This window comes from Xyrauchen texanus, chromosome 38 (genome assembly GCF_025860055.1).
Source record: "Xyrauchen texanus isolate HMW12.3.18 chromosome 38, RBS_HiC_50CHRs, whole genome shotgun sequence".
Lineage (NCBI taxonomy): Eukaryota > Metazoa > Chordata > Actinopteri > Cypriniformes > Catostomidae > Xyrauchen > Xyrauchen texanus.
This window is the reverse complement of record NC_068313.1, coordinates 3,515,647-3,537,613: the sequence shown is the minus strand read 5'-3', so window position 1 is coordinate 3,537,613 and position 21,967 is coordinate 3,515,647. Positions and strand designations below refer to the sequence as shown.

The following is a 21,967-nucleotide window of genomic DNA, read 5'->3' as shown; positions in this document are numbered from 1 at the left end:
ATAAATGCATGAGTTGTTTAATTGTAAAAAAGCTTACTTTAATTCATTTGTTGTACCTGTCATGAGATACGGTTTTATTAATTCATAGATTTTTCTTTGGAGTTTATTTGGGAAGAAGAAGAAAAAAAAAAGTGAAAGGAGGAGATCCACTTTCTTTGTATAGAAAAGAGTAGCTTGGACATTCTGCAAAATATCTTCTTTTGTGTTCCAGAAGAGCACACACACACACACACACACACACACACAAAGTCATATGAGAATGAAATACCATGATTGTGAGTAAATGATGAAGAGGTAACTTTTAGGTGAACTATTCCTTTATGGTCCAAATAGCAGCTGAAATACTTTTACAGTCACAGCAAACCATGACAATTTGAATTCAGCTTCCTTAAATACATAATGACACAATGCATTATGCCATGTAACAATCAGGAACCTTTGGCAAATACAGTTTGACCTTTGCAAGCCCTTTCTGGCATTGTATCTTACTTTGTACTGATTGAGAGGGAGATCTTCGAACAGGAACTCAAGTATGCCGCTTACACGCAACACATAATCGCTCCGGGGTCCAATGTCTTCCTCTGGGCCGTGAGTGGTCTGCCATTTCTTGAGAGCCTGATCCATTAGTTCAGTTACTGTACAATGCAATGACACTTTCAGACTGGCTGTGTCCTACAGACAGAGAGAGAGAGAGAGAGAGAGAGAGAGAGAGAGAGAGAGAGAGAGAGAGAGAGAGAGAGAGAGAGAGAAAGAACTAAAGTTTGAACATTCCAGAAAAGACCCAGATGTCAGGGAAAGAGATACAGTTTCACCCTTGGTATGAACAAAATTGATCATACCACAAACTACACTTACCTTGGGTTGAAATTCAGTGCAAACGGAAACCTCAACTTGGCCGTGAATTAACTGAAAGTGAAAGCAAGAAGGGCTTTCTATGCCATTAAAACAAATCTATCCAATTTGAAATACCAATCAGAATCTGGCTCAAAATATTCCAGTCAGTCACAGAATCTATTGCACTATATGGCAGTGAAGTTTGGGGTCCTCTCCTAAATCACCAATTTGACAAATGGGACAAAAATCAGATTGAAGCCCTGCATACAGAGTTTTGTAAAAGCATTCTTAGGGTACAGAGAAACACACCTAATAATGCATGCAGGGCAGAATTAGGCCAATACCCTCTAATAATCCACATTGAGAAAAGAGCCATTACATTTTGGAAACATCTAAAACTGAGTGACCCGAACTCTTAGCATTTTAAAGCCCTTAAAAACCATGAAGTGAACACTGAGAAGAGTCCCATCATTCAGCTGGTCCTGAGGCTCCACAAACAGACTAACACGACTAACAATAATCAGCCTCAGGACACGGACCCCCTCATCCACACAATCTGACCCAAACAAATGATTAACACAAAAAGAAAACTACAGAACTTATTGGAATGAAACAACACAAAAACAAACAAACTACAATGTTATTTGACCCTAAACAGAGATTACACGACAGCAGAATACCTGAGTACAGTCAGAGACCACAAACTGAGGAAACACATGACGAGGTACAGACTGAGCGACCACAGCCTGATGATAGAGAAGGGCAGATACAGGCAGAGCTGGATGCCCAGAGAGGGCAGGTTATGCCCGTACTGTAACCAAGGACAAATAGAAACAGAGCTGCACTTCTTAACCACCTGCCCTAATTATAATGACATTCCAAAACACTTCTTTCCCAAATGTGAAATTATTTGTCCCAACTTCAAAAAGTTGAAGAATGATGCACAAGCTCAATATTTACTTGGTGAACAAAGAGACAAAGTACATCAATTCCTGCCACAAAAAGAGGGAAGAGTCAACCAAACAGTGATGTGTCCATTTACACACACACACACACACACACACACGCACGCTTTTTCAATTTTAACTATGAATATCAAAAGTTGCACTATGGATTACTAAGAAGCTGAATATTGTAAATATTGTAAAAAATAAATGTTTAAATAGTGAAGTATTAAAGTATTTGATTACATAAATATATATGTACATACAGTATATCCTCGCGTGACCCCACGTCCTCATGCATGTACACTAAGTCACATGAGAGGTCATTCAAATTGTGGTTATTAGAGGGTTATTTTTTTAATATTCTGTATTCAAAAGTTTAATTAAATTTCAACATCAAAATATTGTCTAATTTAATTTATTTAAAACTTTAATAAAATTAAAAAATTATTATTTTAATTACATTTTTCAACATAAAATGTAATTATTTTTATTAAATGGATTGCTTTTGTACAAAATCCTCACAGCATAATCTGAAACAACAATGGAAATATTTTTATCAAATAAACTGCTGTACAACAGAGCATGATAGATGTGAGATATTGTTTTAATACAATATTATTATTATTTAATTACATTAATCATTAAATGTCCATTTAAAATGAGCTTTTATTTTGGCATTTCTTTGTGTTTATGATGGCAGATTCTCACATGGCCCAGTGTGATTAATAAACCCCAAAATGCCATGATTCACACATTCATTTTGAAGCACACAGCACATGCATATTATATATTTATTTAAATTAACAGCCTGGGTAATTCAGCGAGTATTGACACTGCTATCACCCCTAGAGTCACGAGTTTGAATCCAGGGCGTGCTGATTGACTCCAGCCAGGTCTGCTAAGCAACCAAATTGGCCCGATTGCTAGGGAGGGTAGAGTCACATGGGGTAACCTCCTCGTGGTCGCTATAATGTGGTTCTCGCTCTCGGTGGGGCTTGTGGTGAGTTGTGCGTGGATGCCGTGGAGAATAGCTTGAAGCCTCCACACGCGCTACAACTCTGCGGTAAAACGCTCAACAAGTCACGTGATAAGATGCGCGGTTTGACGGTCTCAGACGTGGAGATTCGTCCTCCACCACCCGGATTGAGGCGAGTCACTACGCCACCACAAGGACTTAGAGCGCATTGGGAATTGGGCATTCCGAATTGGGAAATTTATTTTTATTTTTTTAAATCGCAACCTTTTATGGTTTAATAGTCACATTTGGACATATTGAGATTGAAATAAAATTATTGAATTCAATTGTGCATTCAAAAATGTACTTTTGTCCCAAATATGTCAAATGCATTTACATTTCACACTGTTTAGCTAATGCAACTTTTATGACTGGATTCAGTAATTCCATCCTTGTTGTCCACAATGCAGAAATAGTAGGGCCCTACATGTGATGACGGTATAAGCGGACTCTGTTCGTTGAATTATTGAAAATGAATCTGCATACCGAGGTGTAAAGGCTGCATCATCACCACGCTACCACCTTGAGTGTAAATTTCGTAATTTAAAATAAAAATCTGCCGTCCAACCATCATGGTTGTCTTAAGTTTACATCTCAAATGTTTTTGTACACACTACAGCAGTGTTGAAATGAAGACATTTTGCACTACATCAATACTTGTTACAAAAATCTTGTCAGTGACACAATCAAGCACTTTTATATACTAAAATATTTTCCAGGACATTTAGGTGTTTTCCTACATTTCCATGACTTTTTCATAACTGGTAAATTGCTTTGCAAAATTCCAGATTTTCCAGGATTTCTAGGACAGTGGGAACCCTGCTGTGCTTCCGGCTCTTTGGTTTGATGAGGCGTGTGGCCTGTACAGCTGGAGCCCTGACTGCCCCCTACTGCATCAGGGTGGTACATCAAGCTTGACTTGCTCCAATAGTAGGACCATTCCTTATTGCGGACTTTACGTACAGGTGGGTAATTGTTTTAGTGTTATTTTTTATATAATTAATCGCTTTATTGCTTCTTTTCACGTTAAATTGACAGCCCTAATATATATATATATATATATAAAAACACTTAGCAGGCACAGCACATACTAAAGTCACACAATAGTAAACTATCTTCACATACCTGTGATTGGTCGTAGTGCATGGTGATTTTGATCCCGCCCTCATGCTTGTCAATCAAATTCACCAATGACCTCGACTCCACCTGCGGGGCATTAAAACTCCGAAGCCACTCTCCCCATGACATCATCTGCATGCGCTGCATTTTCTCTTCACTGATTCGCTTCATTTTGGACCGAAAGTCCTTCACTTCCTGTTCTTGCAAGGCATCCAGCTCGTGCAGACCTGTGCCGTGTGACATAACACTCTGTGATTTTGCACTCTATCAACAATATACTCTGTAAACACAAAGTTCATGCTATAAATAACTGAATCACTTATGACCGGACATGAACTCAACAGTGTGAACTGTCTGTCACTGAATTTCAACTTCAAAGCACATCATTGGCAGCCCAACACTCTTTATTTGTGGTACTTTACAGTTAAAGTAAGTTAAATGTGAAGTTTGTCATTTCTGCACCACTAGTGGCACCAAATGGAATTGCAACAATAATGAGGGTTTTCAAACTGGTTTCCTGAACACTCCCCCTGGGTGTCATTGGTCACACAGATAGTCCCGCCCCAAACTTATGCTATTGGTTGAGCCAATGTGTCAGGCCCCTTATACAAACAAAGCAATGATTTGAACGCGCCACAGCGCCATTGCATATAGACTTTTAAGGGGAATTATAGTCTCTGCACATTAAATTGCATTTTAACAAAGAACAAAACACACTTTTTGAAACCTTTAAAGTTTTTTGAAATGACGTCAGTGTGTTTTGCAGTGAGACTGAGCTCTGGGGAACAGGTTTCAAATGACTTTCCTGATAACACATGTGATGACATTCAAAATGCATTAAATATTCATCTGATCCTCTGCCTGGATCTCATCAGTGTGTGTGTGTGTGTGTGTGTGTGTGTGTGTGAGAGAGAGAGAGAGTGAGTGTGTGTGTAAGAGTGTGTGTGTGTGTGTGTGTGTGTGTGAGAGAGAGAGAGAGAGAGAGAGAGAGAGAGAGTGAGTGTGTGTGTGTGTGTGTGTGTGTGTGTGTGTGTGAGAGAGAGTGAGTGTGCCTGTGTGTGTGTGAGAGAGAGAGTGAGTGTGTGTGTGTGTGTGTGTGTGTGTGTGTGTGTGTGTGTGTGTGTGTGAGAGAGAGAGTGAGTGTGTGTGTGTGAGTTTAGCTTACAGATTGGCAATTACAAGGGTATTATTCTATAAATGTGGTTTATGAGGACATTTCTCATAATACCCCATAATTCTAATCGTTTAAAATAACATACTAAACAATGTTTTATTGAAAATGTAAAATGCAGAAAGTTTTTTGTAAGGGTTAGGTTTAGGGGTTGAGTTAGGTTTAGGGAACAGGATCTATAATTCATACAGTATAAAAAGAATTATGTCTATGGAGAGTTCTCATAATGATAGCTGCACCAATATGAGAGTGTGTGTGTGTGTGTGTGTGTGTGTGTGTGTGTGTGTGTGACATCATCATGGAATGCTTGTAAGAGCAATTACTATATAGTGCTTGCAATGTAGAATAGTATCGTTAATCCTCAAACATTTATTTTTATGCTTTTTTTCTAAACCCTTAACTAATGTTTTGAACTTCTGCAATTAATTCAGGCTTAATGTGAACCGCTCAACACCCTCCAATTTAGTTTTGTAGATCATTTCAGCTTTATGAGTTGCCATTTTTATTTTTCTGAACTTTATACTTTTAAGAAATTCAAGTTTGAAAATCTCCCTTTGACTTACTTACAAATCCAAAAAAGGTTCATTTACACCAAGACCGAACCAAATAAAATGAAAATCTATTTCGCCCCTGAATAATACGCAGTGCTGTTCAACAAACATATTCATTCTAGAGGGAGACCGATATATCGGCTTTACCAATTAATCGGTGCCGATTGTAGCTTTTTGGAACTATCGTTATCTGTAAAAATCTATGACATCATTCAATCACTGCCAACCATGTTAAAATGAAATGTATGTGTGATCCAAACATCATCTGCAGCCTGAAACTGAACTTTTCATCAGATTTTAGGAGTGAATGCTCTTAACTACATAGAGAACTATAGGATGCTCCCTTGATCCCTATTTAGTGAATGACTTAACCTCCAGTGTGCTATCTGTCTGCACTGGTCTCAGAACAGTTCGAAGTTCTCCTTATTTTCATCCTAACTCTATATATGGCCTCTGAAAGCATTTTTCAGCTTTTGCATGATTTTTAAAAACAAACATGTTTTTTCAGCTTTTCCACACATGTAGACTTTATCTTTATCAGCGTGAGCAAAAAAGGAATACATTTTTTAAAGTGGCATATAAAAAAAACTATAGATGCTACCCTTTACAACCAAACAAGTACCAATCAAAAAACTTAGATGTTTCATACTAGAGGCACTTTTGTTGGCTCTGTGCCCAGAGAAGCGCTTCATGGAAATGAATGTCATGCTATTGTGTCACGTGACACAGTGCGCCAGAAGTTTAACCCTTAAATGACAGTGTCAGTGTTGTGAACAGTTTTCAGTCGGTTTTAATTCATTTAAATTATGCGTTGCGTAAAGCGAAGCCAAAATACAATGTCCACACATGTGGACGCGGGGTCACACAATGTTAAAATGGATCTGGGATTGTATTCATTTAAGACCCGTCATAGTAACATTTACATTTATGCATTTGGCAGACGCTTTTATCTATAGCGACTTACAGTGCACTTATTACAGGGACAATCCCCCCGGAGCAACCTGGAGTTCAGTGCCTTGCTCAAGGACACAATGGTGGTGGCCGTGGGGATCGAACCAGCGACCTTCTGATTAACAGTTATGTGGTTTAGCCCACTACGCCACCGCCATTGCTTAAATACGTTGCATAAAATAGACCAGGTTCATGTCTGCGCAACAAAGGGTTCATAAACTGAATTTAGTTTGAATATGTGATTTTTGGTGAATGTGTAAACTAAACAGCAGTTGCATGTCCAATGCCGGTGTTTCTTGTTCTTTGGCCGGTTGGTTAGCCCTAAACCTGCTACACATTATTTGAATGAGATACGGCCTCATTGCATGCTGGTCTGTTACTGCACTATAATCAAAATGTTGGCAAATTTACATGTCATTCAGATAGTTTCCTCCTGTGCAAGTGGGCAGATCTTTTGCCAGAATAAGTCTAGTACACCAGACTTTATGGGTATATTCAAAAGTCTACCCAGTATGCATAAGTGTGTGTGTGAAAACATACATCACCTTTCCCAATAAGTACTCCGATCTTAGAATCTAGCAGGCGTTCTGCACGTCCACAGTTGCGTGTGATCAGTTTCAGGACGGGCAGGAACGGCCGTACGTCGCACAGACGCCTGGTCTCGTCCTCCAGCTCCTCGTGCACCGCTGCCTGGTTCACACACTCGAACATGTGACCTTCCATCTCCCCCAGGAGTGAGAAGAGAGGGTAAGTTTGCGCCTCCTTCCATAACAGCTGCACGCAAATGCGAAAACATCATGTCACTAAAACAATACGAGTGAAGACTATACTCAAAAGATACGTATTCAATATTCACAGAAGCATGTTGTATTTCAAAACGAAAAAAATTAACTATTCAAGTGCCTTTGCATTTTTGGCTTGAATGGTTAAACTGGATTCTTTTGTTTTCTGAAGAAAAAGTGGTGCATAATTCGGGTGCTCTGCGGGTTGCCTACAGTATGTGTTGCTATTCGGTTACAAGGGCCAAATCAGCCAATCAGATTAGTGCTAGTTAGTTTGAGAAAGGGTTTTCCAGTCTGTGGGTAGTCTAAGGCTAAAATTTTAGCCACCAGATAAAGCTACATACTCAAAGCAGTTCTTTGAAGCGCATGTGTTTTTACGTCTGAGGAGTTTCTTTTTATTCCGAAAGAGTCTCCGTTTTCACACAAACACACACGCACCAGTTTGAGGTGTTGAATGGTGCTCTCTCTAGGAACCTCCATCTGGATGTAGACTCCGGTGGGCAATAGGAAGTCCACCATCACCTGGTCGTCTCCATACAGCCCTGACTCCGCCCACAAGTCCAGTTGATCTGTCTTGGCAGGAGGCATGGCGGAGAATGTGCTGGACCCAAACCATGGGATCCTCGACACAACCAAAACACAAATATTTAGGTTTCAATCATTAAAGCGTAAAAAGTAAAAAAAAGGGAGGGGGGTAAATGACAAAAATATAATAACAACACACATAATAAAAGTAGATGAAAAATTACATGATTCTCTTTTGATTCTGGTCTTATTTCAAAGCATTGAGTAAGTTTACTAACATCATCTTTCCCCTATATTTTTTAACCATTTACTACTGAACAAGAGGATGTCGCACTGGACTTTTATTTTTACCTCTATTGACCTCTTCTAGATGTTCTTTTGGCAAGTTTCCCGGGTATCTGCCTCTTCAGCTTTGCTGTTTTACACCACTTAAAGGGACAGTTCTCCCAAAAATTTAAATTCTCTCATCATTTACTCACCCTCATGCCATCCCAAATCTGTATGACTTTCTTTCTTCTGCACAATACAAACATATTTTTTTTAAGAATATTTCAGCTCTGTTAGACCATACAATGCAAGTGAATGGTTGCCAAACTGTGAAGCTCCAAAAATCATATGTCAGCATAAAAGTAATCCATAAGACTCCAGTGGTTAAATAAATGTCTTCTGAAGAGATATGATAGGTGTGGGTGAAAGACAGATCACTTTCACATTCTTCTTGTTGTGTTTTGGGTGATTCACATTATTCATGCATATCGCACCCTACTGAGTAAGGAGGAGAATTTCTTGCAAAAAGGACTTAAATATTAATCTGTTTCTCACCCACACCTATCACATCACTTCTGAAGACAGTGTATACAATTCATACTAAATTTTTGTTTAAACACTGTCCCTTAACACTTACTTAGTTTAATCATGACTTGCACTATACATAAATAAGTAATATTGGCATTATATTCATGATGTTAGCCAGAGGGGAACTGGCCCCCACAGCGGGTCTAGTTTCTCCCAAGATTCTCCATTAACCAACATTTTATAGAGTTTTGTGTTCCTTGACACAGTCGCCTTCAGCTAACTCACTGGGGTTATAAATACAATTATTATTTAATTATTTGATTTTATACACGATTGCAAATTGTGTATAAAACAAAGACCTTTGAAACAAGGTGTGCTGTGAAAAGCACTATACAAATAATAATGACTTGACTTCTGAAAATCTTTGTGTTCAGCAGATGACAGAAAGTCATACACATCTGGACTGGCATGAGGGTGAGAAAATTATGAGAGGATTTTAATTTTTGGGTGCACCATCCCTTTAAGGCCCTGGCACACTTCATATGAAATCAAATAACGAATGGGTGTTACGTCATATCGAACCAAATTTGGTCAAAATGTTTTTGAGTTCATTTAGGTGGTTTGTAACAGCTCACCAGTGCAAACTTTCAGTAAAACACTGTACCGTCTGCTAAACACCTTCATACTGCTATTGGTCCACATCATCTGAAGGTGTGACCTGAAGCTCCACCCACTTTGAGGCCAACAGCCGATTCCAATTCAGTCAGATCAGTCAACATGAACGCACCGACGTGCAGTGCTATTAGTGGGCAGGTGTTAATGTACTTACATTTGTATTCATAGTACATAGTACATAGTACTCATAGTACAGATGTAGGTACACATAGAGACATTTTCAGTCACATGTGACTGATTTGTTTAATTAGTCAACAAAATTAATATAAACTACAAAAATACTCTTAAATGTCCTTTCACTCTGTTGTTTGATATGACGCTTCACTCATTTGCCATCTGCAGCCCAAAGTAAGATGTGCCTATAATCATTCTTTTGTATGTATTCTACCTATTTACACTCTTTTATACATGCATCTTTGGAGTAGTTTCAGTGTCATCATAAATTACAATAACAGAGTGTAATCAGCACATATTATAGCTGCGTATAGTGTGTTAGTGCATTAGCACAAAAAATTCAGAATGTAAACAAGGCAAATTATACATCATCTACTGCATATCATATCAAATCATTTTATTGTCACTCAACCATACAGTCCCTGACAAAAGTCTTGTCGCTTGTGTACCAATTGACCTGAAGTGCCGCTGAAATATATTTCTAATCAAGATTTTTTTACGAGAAATGGCTCATTTTAATCCCAACAGCTTTTGTAATAATGTTTCAGTGCAAAACGAAACTGTTAAAAAGTATTCTAAAATTCACAGCTTGGTAAAGCCCATTGAGTCAATTTTTGCAAAGACATAAGTGTTGTCGCCTTGTCATATGAGCTTCACCTGTGACTAATAATGGATAAATGAATTAGGTCTCAGGTGTGTATAAAAACAACCCCAGTACACTAGACCTTCACATCAACTGCAACTAGACCTCTGCAAACATGCCTAAGATTCACCCTGAGACTAAAGTTTTGATTATCAAGAGGCTGAAGACCAGATCCACTGCTGATGTGGCAGACACCTTCAATGTGTCTCAGCGTCAAGTACAGAGGATAAAAAAAACATCTGAAGACACTGGAGACATTTTTGACAAGCCCAGGTCAGGCAGACCCCGCAAGACCACTGCTCGAGAGGACCGTTTGTTGGCTCGAAAATCCAAGGCCAGCCCATTTTCCACTGCAGCAGAGCTCCACGAGACCTGGTCACCTGAAGTCCCTGTGTCAACCAGAACAGTTTGTCGGATTCTGTCTCGAAATGGCCTCCATGGTCGAATCAGTGCCCAGAAGCCAGCACTAAACAAAAGACAATTGAAAAACCGTGTGGCATTTGCCAAGGCCCACAGCCTGCTAAAAGGATGGACGCTGGAAAAGTGGAAGAAGGTGGATTTTTCAGATGAATCTTCTGTTGAATTACACCACAGTCGCCGCAAATATTGCAGGAGACCTACTGGAGCCCGCATGGATCCGAGATTCACCCAGAAAACAGTGAAGTTTGGTGGCGGAAAAATCATGGTCTGGGGTTACATCCAGTATGGGGGTGTGCGAGAGATCTGCAGGGTGGAAGGCAACATCAATAGTCTAAAATACCAAGAAATCTTAGCTACCTCTTATATTCCCAACCATAAAAGAGGCCAAATTTTGCAGCAGGATGGTGCTCCATCGCATACTTCCATCTCCACATCAAAGTTCCTCAAGGCGAAGAAGATCAAGATGCTCCAGGATTGGCCAGCCCAGTCACCAGACATGAACATCATTGAGCATATGTGGGGTAGGATGAAAGAGGAAGCATGGAAGACGAAACCAAAGAATATTGATGAACTCTAGGAGGCATTCAAGACTGCTTTCTTTGCTATTCCTGATGACTTCATCAATAAATTGTATGAATCCTTGCCAAACCGCATGGATGCAGTCCTTCAAGCTCATGGAAGTCATACAAGATATTACATTTGGATCTCACAGCACCACTACTTAATTTGCTGACATATTTTTGTATTTGCAGTAAATTTGTTACATTTCTGTATAGGCAACAAAACTTTTGTCTTGCCAAAATCTGACCTTTCTGTCTTGTTTAAATGATAAATCTTTTTTCAGTGAAACTAATTTATTTCAGTGCATTAATCATCATTTGGGAGGGTTTTAGCTTTTCATATGAGCTATTTCTAACACCAATTGATTAATTAAAAGTCAGGTTAATAGCAGGTGTTTCTACAAAATAGATAAGCGACAAGTCTTTTGTCAGGGACTGTATACACAAGTGCATCAGTGGATGAAAGTCATAGCAGTATGACAATTACAATAAACATCTGATTTACACATAACACAGTTTACACATCTGTTACACAACACAATATACACCTAATAATATACAATATACCGTATACACAAAATAAGAAGACTGTATACAATAAAAATACACTGTACTACCCCCACGCCCAAATGTTAGTCGCCAGGGTGTTATTAAGAGAAGTATAAAATGAGTCCAGTCTGAGGTTAATAAATCACGGTGTTGATATGTATCGTGAGCGATCAAGAGTTCAAAAGTCTGACTGCTTGGGGGAAGAAGCTGTCATGAAGTCGGCTGGTGCGGGTCCTGATGCTGCGATACCGCCTGCCTGATGGTAGCAGTGAGAGCAGCCTATGACTCGGGTGGCTGGAGTCTCTGATGATCCTCCAAGCTTTTTTCACATACAGCCTGGTATATATGTCCTGGATGCAGGGAAGATCACCTCTGATGATGTGTCTTGCAGTTCGCACCACCCTTTTCAGGGCTTTGCTGTTGAGGGCAGTGCTGTTGCCGTACCAGGCAGTGATGCAGCCAGTCAGGATGCTCTCTACAGTGCTGGTGTAGAACCATGTGAGGATGTGGTGGTTCATTCCAAACGGAATTAAAAGCAGAGGTCCACGCATTAAGTGCTGCACGAACATCGCTATTAATCCATGGTTTCTGGTTAGTCTCATATAACGTATATATATATATATATATTACTTTCAATAATCATGGATTAATGAATACAGCTTGTTTTAAGGACCTCTGTGAATCCTACTCAGAATGAAGCATGAAGTCATTGATAACACGTTTTTATGTGATATTAGCTGATGTTTGGCATGTAGTCTTGAGCGTCCTCATATTTAAACGCCCCTCTAAATGCCTCCCCCCAGCGGCATGACCAGTGTTTAATGGTATACCGTTGCACAGCTGTTCTGTTCTCTTACCACTGCTATGCTGACACAATTCCAGCCCAACAACACCACAGTGACTGCTCGAATTGCTGCCTGTCTGGCAGACATCTCAGCCTGGATGAAGGAACACCACCTGCAACTTAACCCAGCCAAGACCGAACTCCTTGTCTTGCCTCATCACCGTGCAGCTGGATACAACTACAGTATCACCTTCCAAAACGGTCAGAAATCTAGGGGTAACCATTGATAACAAGCTAAATTTCACAGACCACATCTCAAAGACTGCAAGATCATGTAGATTTACACTCTACAATATCAGGAAGATAAGACCTTTCCTCTCTGTACATGCCACACAACTGCTTGTTTAGTCACTTGTCATAACTAGACTGGACTACTGTAACGCTCTCATTGCAGGCCTTCCTGCATGTGCAATTAGACCTCTGCAAATGTTCCAGAATGCAGCAGCACGGCTGGTCTTTAATGAACCAAAGAGAGTGCATGTTACACCACTCTTTGTCTCTCTCCACTGGCTGCCGGTTGATGCACGTATTAAATTCAAGGCTCTGATGGTGGCATACAAAACAGTCACTGGGTCTGCTCCAGCATACCTAAAATCACTTATGCAGATCTACACTCCCGCCAGAAGCCTGTGAACGTTGCCTTGTTGTACCAAAACACTTTCCCGGACTCTCAGTTTCATCATATCACGTTGGTGGAATAACCTTGCCAACTCCATCCGTTAAGCTGAATCACTCTCACAAAATTATATATATTAATAATTCTTAAATCTGTTTTGTATACTATTCTGATGCTAGTAAAACTTTGTAGTATGGCACTTTTCATACCACTGTCTCCTTAAGATGATTTGCTTATATTTTCCTCTTTTGTACGTCGTTTTGGATAAAAGCGTCTGCCAAATGAATAAATGTAAATGTTTTGAACTTCTATTTGACTCTGAGCAAAGAACGAAGAAGAACTTCACTGTGAGTGTGCCGGGTCTTTAATTTCCATTCAACCCCTTCTGCTGGAGTTGATCTTGCACCAATTCAGCTCTTAATGGAGTAAAAGGACATTGTTATCCTCTCAATCACATAAATCTCATGTATGGTTTTGAACCAGTCAGTTTAGTTATATGATGCACTTGGGGTTTTGTTATGCATTCATGTGAGTCTCTTAATACTCCCAATACAGTGCATCTGGAAAGTATTCACAGCGTTTCACTTTTTCCACATTTTGTTGTTATAGCCTTATTCCAAAATTTATTAAAATTCATTCTTTTCCTCAAAATTATACAAACGATACCCCATAATGACATCATGAAAGAAGTTTGTTCGAAATCTTTGCAAATTTATTAAAAATACAAAAAAATTAAAAACAAATCACATGTACATAAGTATTCACAGCCTTTGCTCAATACTTTGTTGAAGCACCTTTGGCACCAATTACAGCCTCAAGTCTTTTTGAGTATGATGCTACAAGCTTGGCACACCTATTTCTGGGCAGTTTCTCCCATTCTTCTCCGCATGACCTCTCAAGCTCCATCAGTTTGGATGGGGAGCATTAGTGCACAGCCATTTTCAGATCTCTCCAGAGATGTTCAATCGGGTTCAAGTCTGGGCTCTGGCCGGACCACTCAAGGACATTCACAGAGTTGTCCCATAGCCACTCGTTTGTTATTTTGGCAGTGTGCTTAGGATCGTTGTCCTGTTGGAAGATGAACCTTCGCCCCAGTCTGAGGTCCCGAGTGCTCAGGAGCAGGTTTTCATCAAGGATGTCTCTGTACATTGCTGCATTCATCTTTCCCTCAATCCTGACTAGTCTCCCAGTTCCTGCTGCTGAAAAACCATCTCCAAAGCATGATGCTGCCACCACCATGCTTCACTGAAGGGATGGTATTGGTCAGGTGATGAGCGGTGCCTGGTTTCCTCCAGACATGACGCTTGCCATTCAGACCAAAGAGTTCAAACTTTTGTTTCTCATGGTCTGAAAGTCCTTCAGGTGCCTTTTGGCAAACTCCAGACAGGCTGTCATGTGCCTTTTATTGAGGAGTGGCTTCCGTCTGGCCACTCTTCCATACAGGCCTGATTGGTGGAGTGCTGCAGAGAAGGTTGTTCTTCTGGAAGGTTCTCCTCTCTCCACAGAGAAATGCTGGAGCTCTGTCAGAGTGACCATTGGGTTCTTGGTCACCTCCCTGACTAAGGCCCTTCTCCCCTGGAGAGTTCAGTTGCTCAGTAGAGTAGTTGCTTGTAGAATTTTGAGGAAAGTAATGAATTTAATCAATTTTGAAATAAGGCTGTAACATAAAAAAATTTGGAAAAATTGAAGCGTTGAGAATACTTTCCGGATGCACCGTATATTGAATTCAACCAACAGGACATTCATTTAATTATTCCCTTTTGTTTTCTGTAAAAAGCGTGAAAATTTGAACTTTAAAAAATTCCCCCCAAAAATTTGAAATTCAAAGTTAAAAAAAATAAAAAAATCTACAGCCAAAATTTCCCCAACAGAGGGCACTCTTTGAGTGTCCATTATTGTACACATTCCTTCCCCACACATACACTTGGTGTTGCTATTTTGAGAGGTGGTATTTCCCACAAAGAGTACAACAATGAGTCATTGAACCTCCTGACACTTACTATATCTTTCCGCTCTCATCTCACAAACTTGAATTCTCATATGGATGACATCATCAGAGAGGGACCAGACAGGTGCAAAGACTCACAATGTCAACCTTTCAGACACTCCCAGACGAAAAGGTGGGAGGTGTGGTTAGCAAGTTCCCTTCCACACATTATCACACAACTGGCCAAAGTTAGACAAAAGAAATATACCACATTAGGGGACAGAGGATGTGGAGTCTGACCGTACATTCACACCAGAAGTGGCGAGAGCGTCAAAATTTGCTCTGGCTGCCCTGCCTTCAACGCTCGAGGACGCTCGTGGACGCTCTGACGTAGTTGAAATAGGTGGCAACGTTTGTTCAGAATGCTTTGTTTTGTGAACTATATTTAAAGGGGCCGCAATTTAGACATCCAGACATGTCGACCATTTACTTTTTGCCGACCTATCACAAGTAGCGTATATCCTCATGAACTATTTAAAATGTGAAAATAAGAAATTGATCGATGGCAGAAAGTAATTAAAATTATAGTTGTTATCAAAATAAAATACATTTGTAATAATAACTGTGGTCTTGGTTGTTTTATATCCCTGTAAGCAAACAGGGACAGATCATATATTAATGGGAAACCCGCCACAGCAATAATTCGTTTCTCCTCCATTTTATCTTCGGAACTAATGTTTGGTGGGAACCAAAGTTTACACTTTTGTGTTCTCTAGACTTCGCTAGAGCGGAGCACTTCTATATTCTAATAGGTTGACGTTGAACCGCGTCACAGCTCATTACCATAATGTTGACTGCACTTGAACTTTCATCTGACGCCCACACCGCCCAAGACTTGCCACGCCACTTCTCGCCGCCGAAAGACGCTGGCTGTCATTGAAAATGAATGACTTCCTGATTTGACGCTCTCGCCGCCTCTGGTGTGAACGCACGGTGAGACCGTCAATCCGCGCATCTTATCATGTGGCTCGTTGAGCGTGTTACCACAGAGACATAGCACGTGTGGAGGCTTCATGCTATTCTCAGCGGCCTCCACGCACAACTTACCACACGCCACACCGAGAGCGAGAACCACATTATAGCGACCACGAGGAGGTTACCTCATGTGACTCTACCCTCCCTAGCAACCAGGCCAATTTGGTTGCTTAGGAGACCTGGCTGGAGTTTGGGACACAGTACGAGATGATTATGTCCTCTTTATTTTAAGCACGTTTAACACAACCTTTTAAGTCTTATAATCTTTCTAATAATCGTTAAATTAATTGATTATCAAATAATCTTTAGTTGCATCCCTACCTGCTATTAAGATGCATTTTGAGTGATCCATTTGAAACTGGAAAATACTTAAGATGGATATAAATTGGGTACAAAATATTTTTAGATTTTTCCTCATTAACTACTTTCAGAGGTCAAACATACATGTGAGCATGTTGGGCGTGGAGTGTAAATGCTCATCCATTCTAATGAGTTTGAACCATTGCGAAGCTCCACCCACTCACCTGTTGTTCAAAATGTAACTCTCCAGCATCGAACCGCTGTAGCCAATCAAATTTAAACTTAATAAATGACAGCAATCTAGAAAGATAATCAGAAAACATTTCAGCATGAAAAAGGTAAAGAGAGAAGGTTTTGCTGGGCTCCAGACTAACTTATTTTACTAGGAGCACTGTAGCCCCTAACTAAAAAATGTAGGGGCACAGTCAGAAAAGTTAGGGGTGCATACCTTAAATCGACCTGCAATGCTATTATTCACATTTTCCCCATTTTAACTGTATTACTGATAAATGCTTTGGTAATAAATACAGAAACTACAGTGTGCTGTTTTATTTTAGTTCACTGTCACATTTTAACTGAATGGGGCTTAACAAATGCACATTCAGAAATGTAAACAAATTATTATTACTGTCATTACAGTGCAAAAACCAAAACAAATACATTAAATGTCTTTACTCATTACACCATCAGAATAAGTAAACAACTTGTGCCTCTACTCAACTGGAGTCAAATTCTTTGCTTTATCAGCTACTGTAGTTAACATAACATGAGCATGTTCATGATGGACTTCCATGTGGCCAATCAAAATATTCGTTGGTTTCCCTTGTTGCAGGAACCTTGCATATACTATTTCACATTCTTTAGTTGAAACATCCGTATCACCATTGATCATGAATGAGAGATATGTAGCGTCCTTAATCTTCTCATGGGTCTTCTGTTTGAGTGAATCTGCAATAGTGCCAATGAATTATGCACATGCTGTGTTGTTACTGTATGTAGGATTAACTTTTGTGCTGTTCTTTTTCAACAATTCAATGTGACCCTTGAATATGGTGAATGGTTTTTCCTGCTTAGCTATGAAATAGGCCATATTGAATTTCACTAACATTTCAGCCTCATCAGATTCATCAGATCAGCTTCCTGCCTGCAAAATGCTACTGGAAATGGTGATGCCGCTTCATATGTGTATCTGTCTTGGCATATTTTATGTTTTAAGCTGCTGTTGTGCTTCATTAAGGTATCGTGTTTAAACTGTGCGGTGCCAGTTTCCTTGGCAAACTTGGTTTCCCCCCCCATCTTGTGGACCACATCTAGTGCAGTAGATACAGTTCATGGTGTTGGTATTTTTGCTAAATCTAAGCCATGTAAACTCCTTCAGCCATTCCTTTTGGAAACGGTGTGTTCTTGCCTCTTCTAACCCGTCGACCTCTAAAATTTGCTGCTCTGAAGGACCTGGCTCTGGTACAGGAGCCGTAGATGGATGGTAGACTTTTTTACGGACGATGAATGTGACGCCATTAAAGCGAGACACACGAGTGTAGATGACGTTACCCACACAGTTGACTAATCACTCACGGACCCAACTCTGACCGACTCACTCCCTCCACGTTTTTCAACATGAAATAAAAAGAAAATGTCATCAAATTTGCAGGTCACACGTGCGAATAGTTGAAAAAACTATTAATACTCGCATTGTCTCAAAAAAGCCTTTTGGTCGCAGTCTTGAGCCCTGATTTGTCCAGAGACCTGGGGGCGGGTTTACAATTACTAAGGCCCCAACCAACAGATCAAACCCATGCCCCATTTAGAAAATTTTACTTAAAAAAATTACACAATTCATTTTAAATCATGCTGTCAGCCATTGTAGCCAAGTACATTGAAAATGTTTAATGAAATATAAATCTAGTTAAAGATAATTAATACATGTTTTCCAGTTTGTCCTCAATACAGTGATGAAAAGAGCAATATGTACCTAAATATATTTTTACAAAACGCGTGTGTGTGTGTGTGTGTGTGTGTGTGTGTGTGTGTGTGTGTGTGTGTGTGTGTGTGTGTGTGTGGCGTGTATTTATCACTTTGTGGGGACCAAATGTCCCCATAAGGATAGTAAAACCCGAAATTTTTTTACCTTGTGGGGACATTTTGTCGGTCCCCATGAGGAAAACAGCTTATAAATCATACTAAATTATGTTTTTTGAAAATGTAAAAATGTAGAAAGTTTTCTGTGAGGGTTAGGTTTAGGGGTAGGGTTAGGTTTAGGGGATAGAATATAAAGTTTGTACAGTATAAAAACCATTATGTCTATGGAAAGTCCCCATAAAACATGGAAACACAACGTGTGTGTGTGTGTGTGTGTGTGTGTGTGTGTGTGTGTGTGTGTGTGTGTGTATGTATATATATATATATATATATATACTCACCTAAAGGATTATTAGGAACACATACTAATACTGTGTTTGACCCCTTTAGCCTTCAGAACTGCCTTAATTCTACGTGGCATTGATTCAACAAGGTGCTGAAAGCATTCTTTAGAAATGTTGGCCCATATTGATAGAATAGCATCTTGCAGTTGATGGAGATTTGTGGGATGCACATCCAGGGCACGAAGCTCCCATTCCACCACATCCCAAAGATGCTCTATTGGGTTGAGATCTGGTGACTGTGGGGGCCATTTTAGTACAGTGAACTCATTGTCATGTTCAAGAAACCAATTTGAAATGATTCGAGCTTTGTGACATGGTGCATTATCCTGCTGGAAGTAGCCATCAGAGGATGGGTACATGGTGGCCATAAAGGGATGGACATGGTCAGAAACAATGCTCAGGTAGGCCGTGGCATTTAAACGATGCCCAATTGGCACTAAGGGGCCTAAAGTGTGCCAAGAAAACATCCCCCACACCATTACACCACCACCACCAGCCTGCACAGTGGTAACAAGGCATGATGGATCCATGTTCTCATTCTGTTTACGCCAAATTCTGACTCTACCATCTGAATGTCTCAACAGAAATCGAGACTCATCAGACCAGGCAACATTTTTCCAGTCTTCAACTGTCCAATTTTGGTGAGCTCTTGCAAATTGTAGCCTCTTTTTCCTATTTGTAGTGGAGATGAGTGGTACCCGGCGGGTCTTCTGCTGTTGTAGCCCATCCGCCTCAAGGTTGTGCGTGTTGTGGCTTCACAAATGCTTTGCTGCATACCTCGGTTGTAACGAGTGGTTATTTCAGGCAAAGTTGCTCTTCTATCAGCTTGAATCAGTCGGCCCATTCTCCTCTGACCTCTAGCATCAACAAGGCATTTTCAGCCCACAGGACTGCCGCATACTGGATGTTTTTCCTTTTCACACCATTCTTTGTAAACCCTAGAAACGGTTGTGCGTGAAAATCCCAGTAACTGAGCAGATTGTGAAATACTCAGACCGGCCCGTCTGGCACCAACAACCATGCCACGCTCAAAATTGCTTAAATCACCTTTCTTTCCCATTCTGACATTCAGTTTGGAGTTCAGGAGATTGTCTTGACCAGGACCACACCCCTAAATGCATTGAAGCAACTGCCATGTGATTGGTTGATTAGATAATTGCATTAATGAGAAATTGAACAGGTGTTCCTAATAATCCTTTAGGTGAGTGTATATATAAACAGGGTGTGCAAAACCTTCACTCACTAACATTTTGGAATTCAGTTGTTGTTATTATTATATTATAACCCAACAATTATTAATCGTTGTCCATTTTGTCATTATAATATGATACAGTATTATTATTATTATTTTGAGGATTTGTTGTATAGCTTGCAGTAGTATAATATATTTCTGTCTTATTTACTTTCACCTGGAGGATGCAGTGTATTGTACACCATGTTGCAAAAGACATTTTATGTAAGCATCTTAGGCAACATTCGTAACTGTAACAGTAGAGATACTAGGCACGGCAACTCAACAACAAAACAAAAACATTGCCTTATATTAAGCCCTGAAACTTTGCTTGCAGACCTGGAATAATGTTAAACATTGGAACAGTCACCTCTTTGTAACCTGAACTTGTTCAGAACTTAAAATCTTTGAAACACCTGCTCCTAAAAACAAAAAAATATTCTAGATGTAGCGCAACGAATGAAACGGAACGCAGGTGTCTCGACATGCGTTTTGGAGACCTGAAGTTCTTTTTGACTTGACACAGTGTTTAAAAATGTGTCGGTCCTGTGTGAGACGCTGAAGAAATAGTGAGACGTAATGCAGCAGTCAAGGACATTCGTCCAGCTCGTGTTTACATTGAAAAACAATGCAAAAACAGAGCAGACGCACGCAAAAACATGCAGGTTCAGTGTGAATGGCCCCTTACTCATCCTTTCAAGCATATCTGTAAGTGAGAGCATGTGGACGAAACAAGTTTGGAGGCCCCTTATATATTTTCATAAATTACATACCCGAACCCAAAGTCCTACTTCATAAATTGACCTGAACCCGGCAGCTTCTATCGTGAAGTGTTCCGTTCCATGCAGAGTGTAGTTTCATGTGTCAAAACAAACACCACAAGGCAACAGTGAAGTAATGGTTTTTATTTCACCTCTAGAGGCCACTCTCATGCTGTATAACGACAGCGGACCCTTCCCAACCGATCCAACGGAGAAAAACTATTGATATGGATTTTTGCAGATAAATGATAGTTTCAGAAATCTGTTATCGGTGACGATAAATCGGCAAAACTGATATTTCAGTCGACTTCTACACCGCACACCTGACCTGAGCATTGTTTTGTATGTGAACGGATCAGATGAAATAAACATCAGCATGTTATCTCATCGTAAGCACCTTTTAATTAGAAGTGTGCCACAGTAGGTTGAAATACATCGAGCTGAAACGTAGCTAAAAGTTATCTTAAGTGTCTGAACATATTTAGCTTAGCCTGGACTACCTGTAGCTGCAGGCGGTTCCCATCTTTTTCTCAGATGGTTTTGGCAGATACAGGATCTAGCACGCTGATGACAATGGCGATGCATTTAGGCATGTCAGTGGACTCAAACTTGAATCACTTTTCTAAGCTGTCACCGAATTGTATTCTTGAAGGAGCGATCAGCATCCAAGTCAGATGTCCCAACACACAAAGTTGACATTCGGGATGAATTCCATCAGGTCATCAGACTCCAGCTGAAAGTGCTTTTTTAACTTACAGAGAATCCTGTCCTTGAAGGAGCGAACATCATCCAGGTCAGCATATAACACAAGTATTTCGGTTAAATTTGAAGGGCAGTTTTATTTTATTGCAAGTTACTAAAGCATTTGTGTCATCTTAAGCAGAGTAGCCTATGGAATGGTCCGATACAATGCAATGCACATGTGCAATACAGATACAGAAAAAGCGTAAGATCGTTGTTGATATGTTGAGCAGAGCTACACAGTAAAACAACACTTTCTGACAACTCACTGACCGTTCCTCACAGCAGTAGTTCATAAAGTCCTCGCTTAAAACATTTTGCAATGTTAAAGGAACGTCACCTGCATGTAAGCCATTCATTGGTTGTTTACCAAAAGGG

General features: G+C 40.0%; 1 protein-coding gene across 2 annotated transcripts in view; it reads right to left on the bottom strand.

The window, feature by feature from the left end:
• LOC127631509 (phosphatidylinositol 4,5-bisphosphate 3-kinase catalytic subunit beta isoform-like) overlaps window positions 1-21,967 on the bottom strand; it is a 91,448-nt gene that overhangs the window by 42,213 nt on the left and 27,268 nt on the right. For both annotated transcript variants that reach the window (XM_052109653.1, XM_052109654.1), the window contains exons 3-6: window positions 7,809-7,992; window positions 7,134-7,362; window positions 3,922-4,142; window positions 490-672 (exon numbers count right to left, since the gene is read on the bottom strand). In XM_052109653.1, the coding sequence (XP_051965613.1) occupies window positions 490-672; window positions 3,922-4,142; window positions 7,134-7,362; window positions 7,809-7,958 (783 nt within the window). In that variant the 5' untranslated portion in view covers window positions 7,959-7,992. The remainder of the gene's footprint in view (window positions 1-489; window positions 673-3,921; window positions 4,143-7,133; window positions 7,363-7,808; window positions 7,993-21,967) is intronic.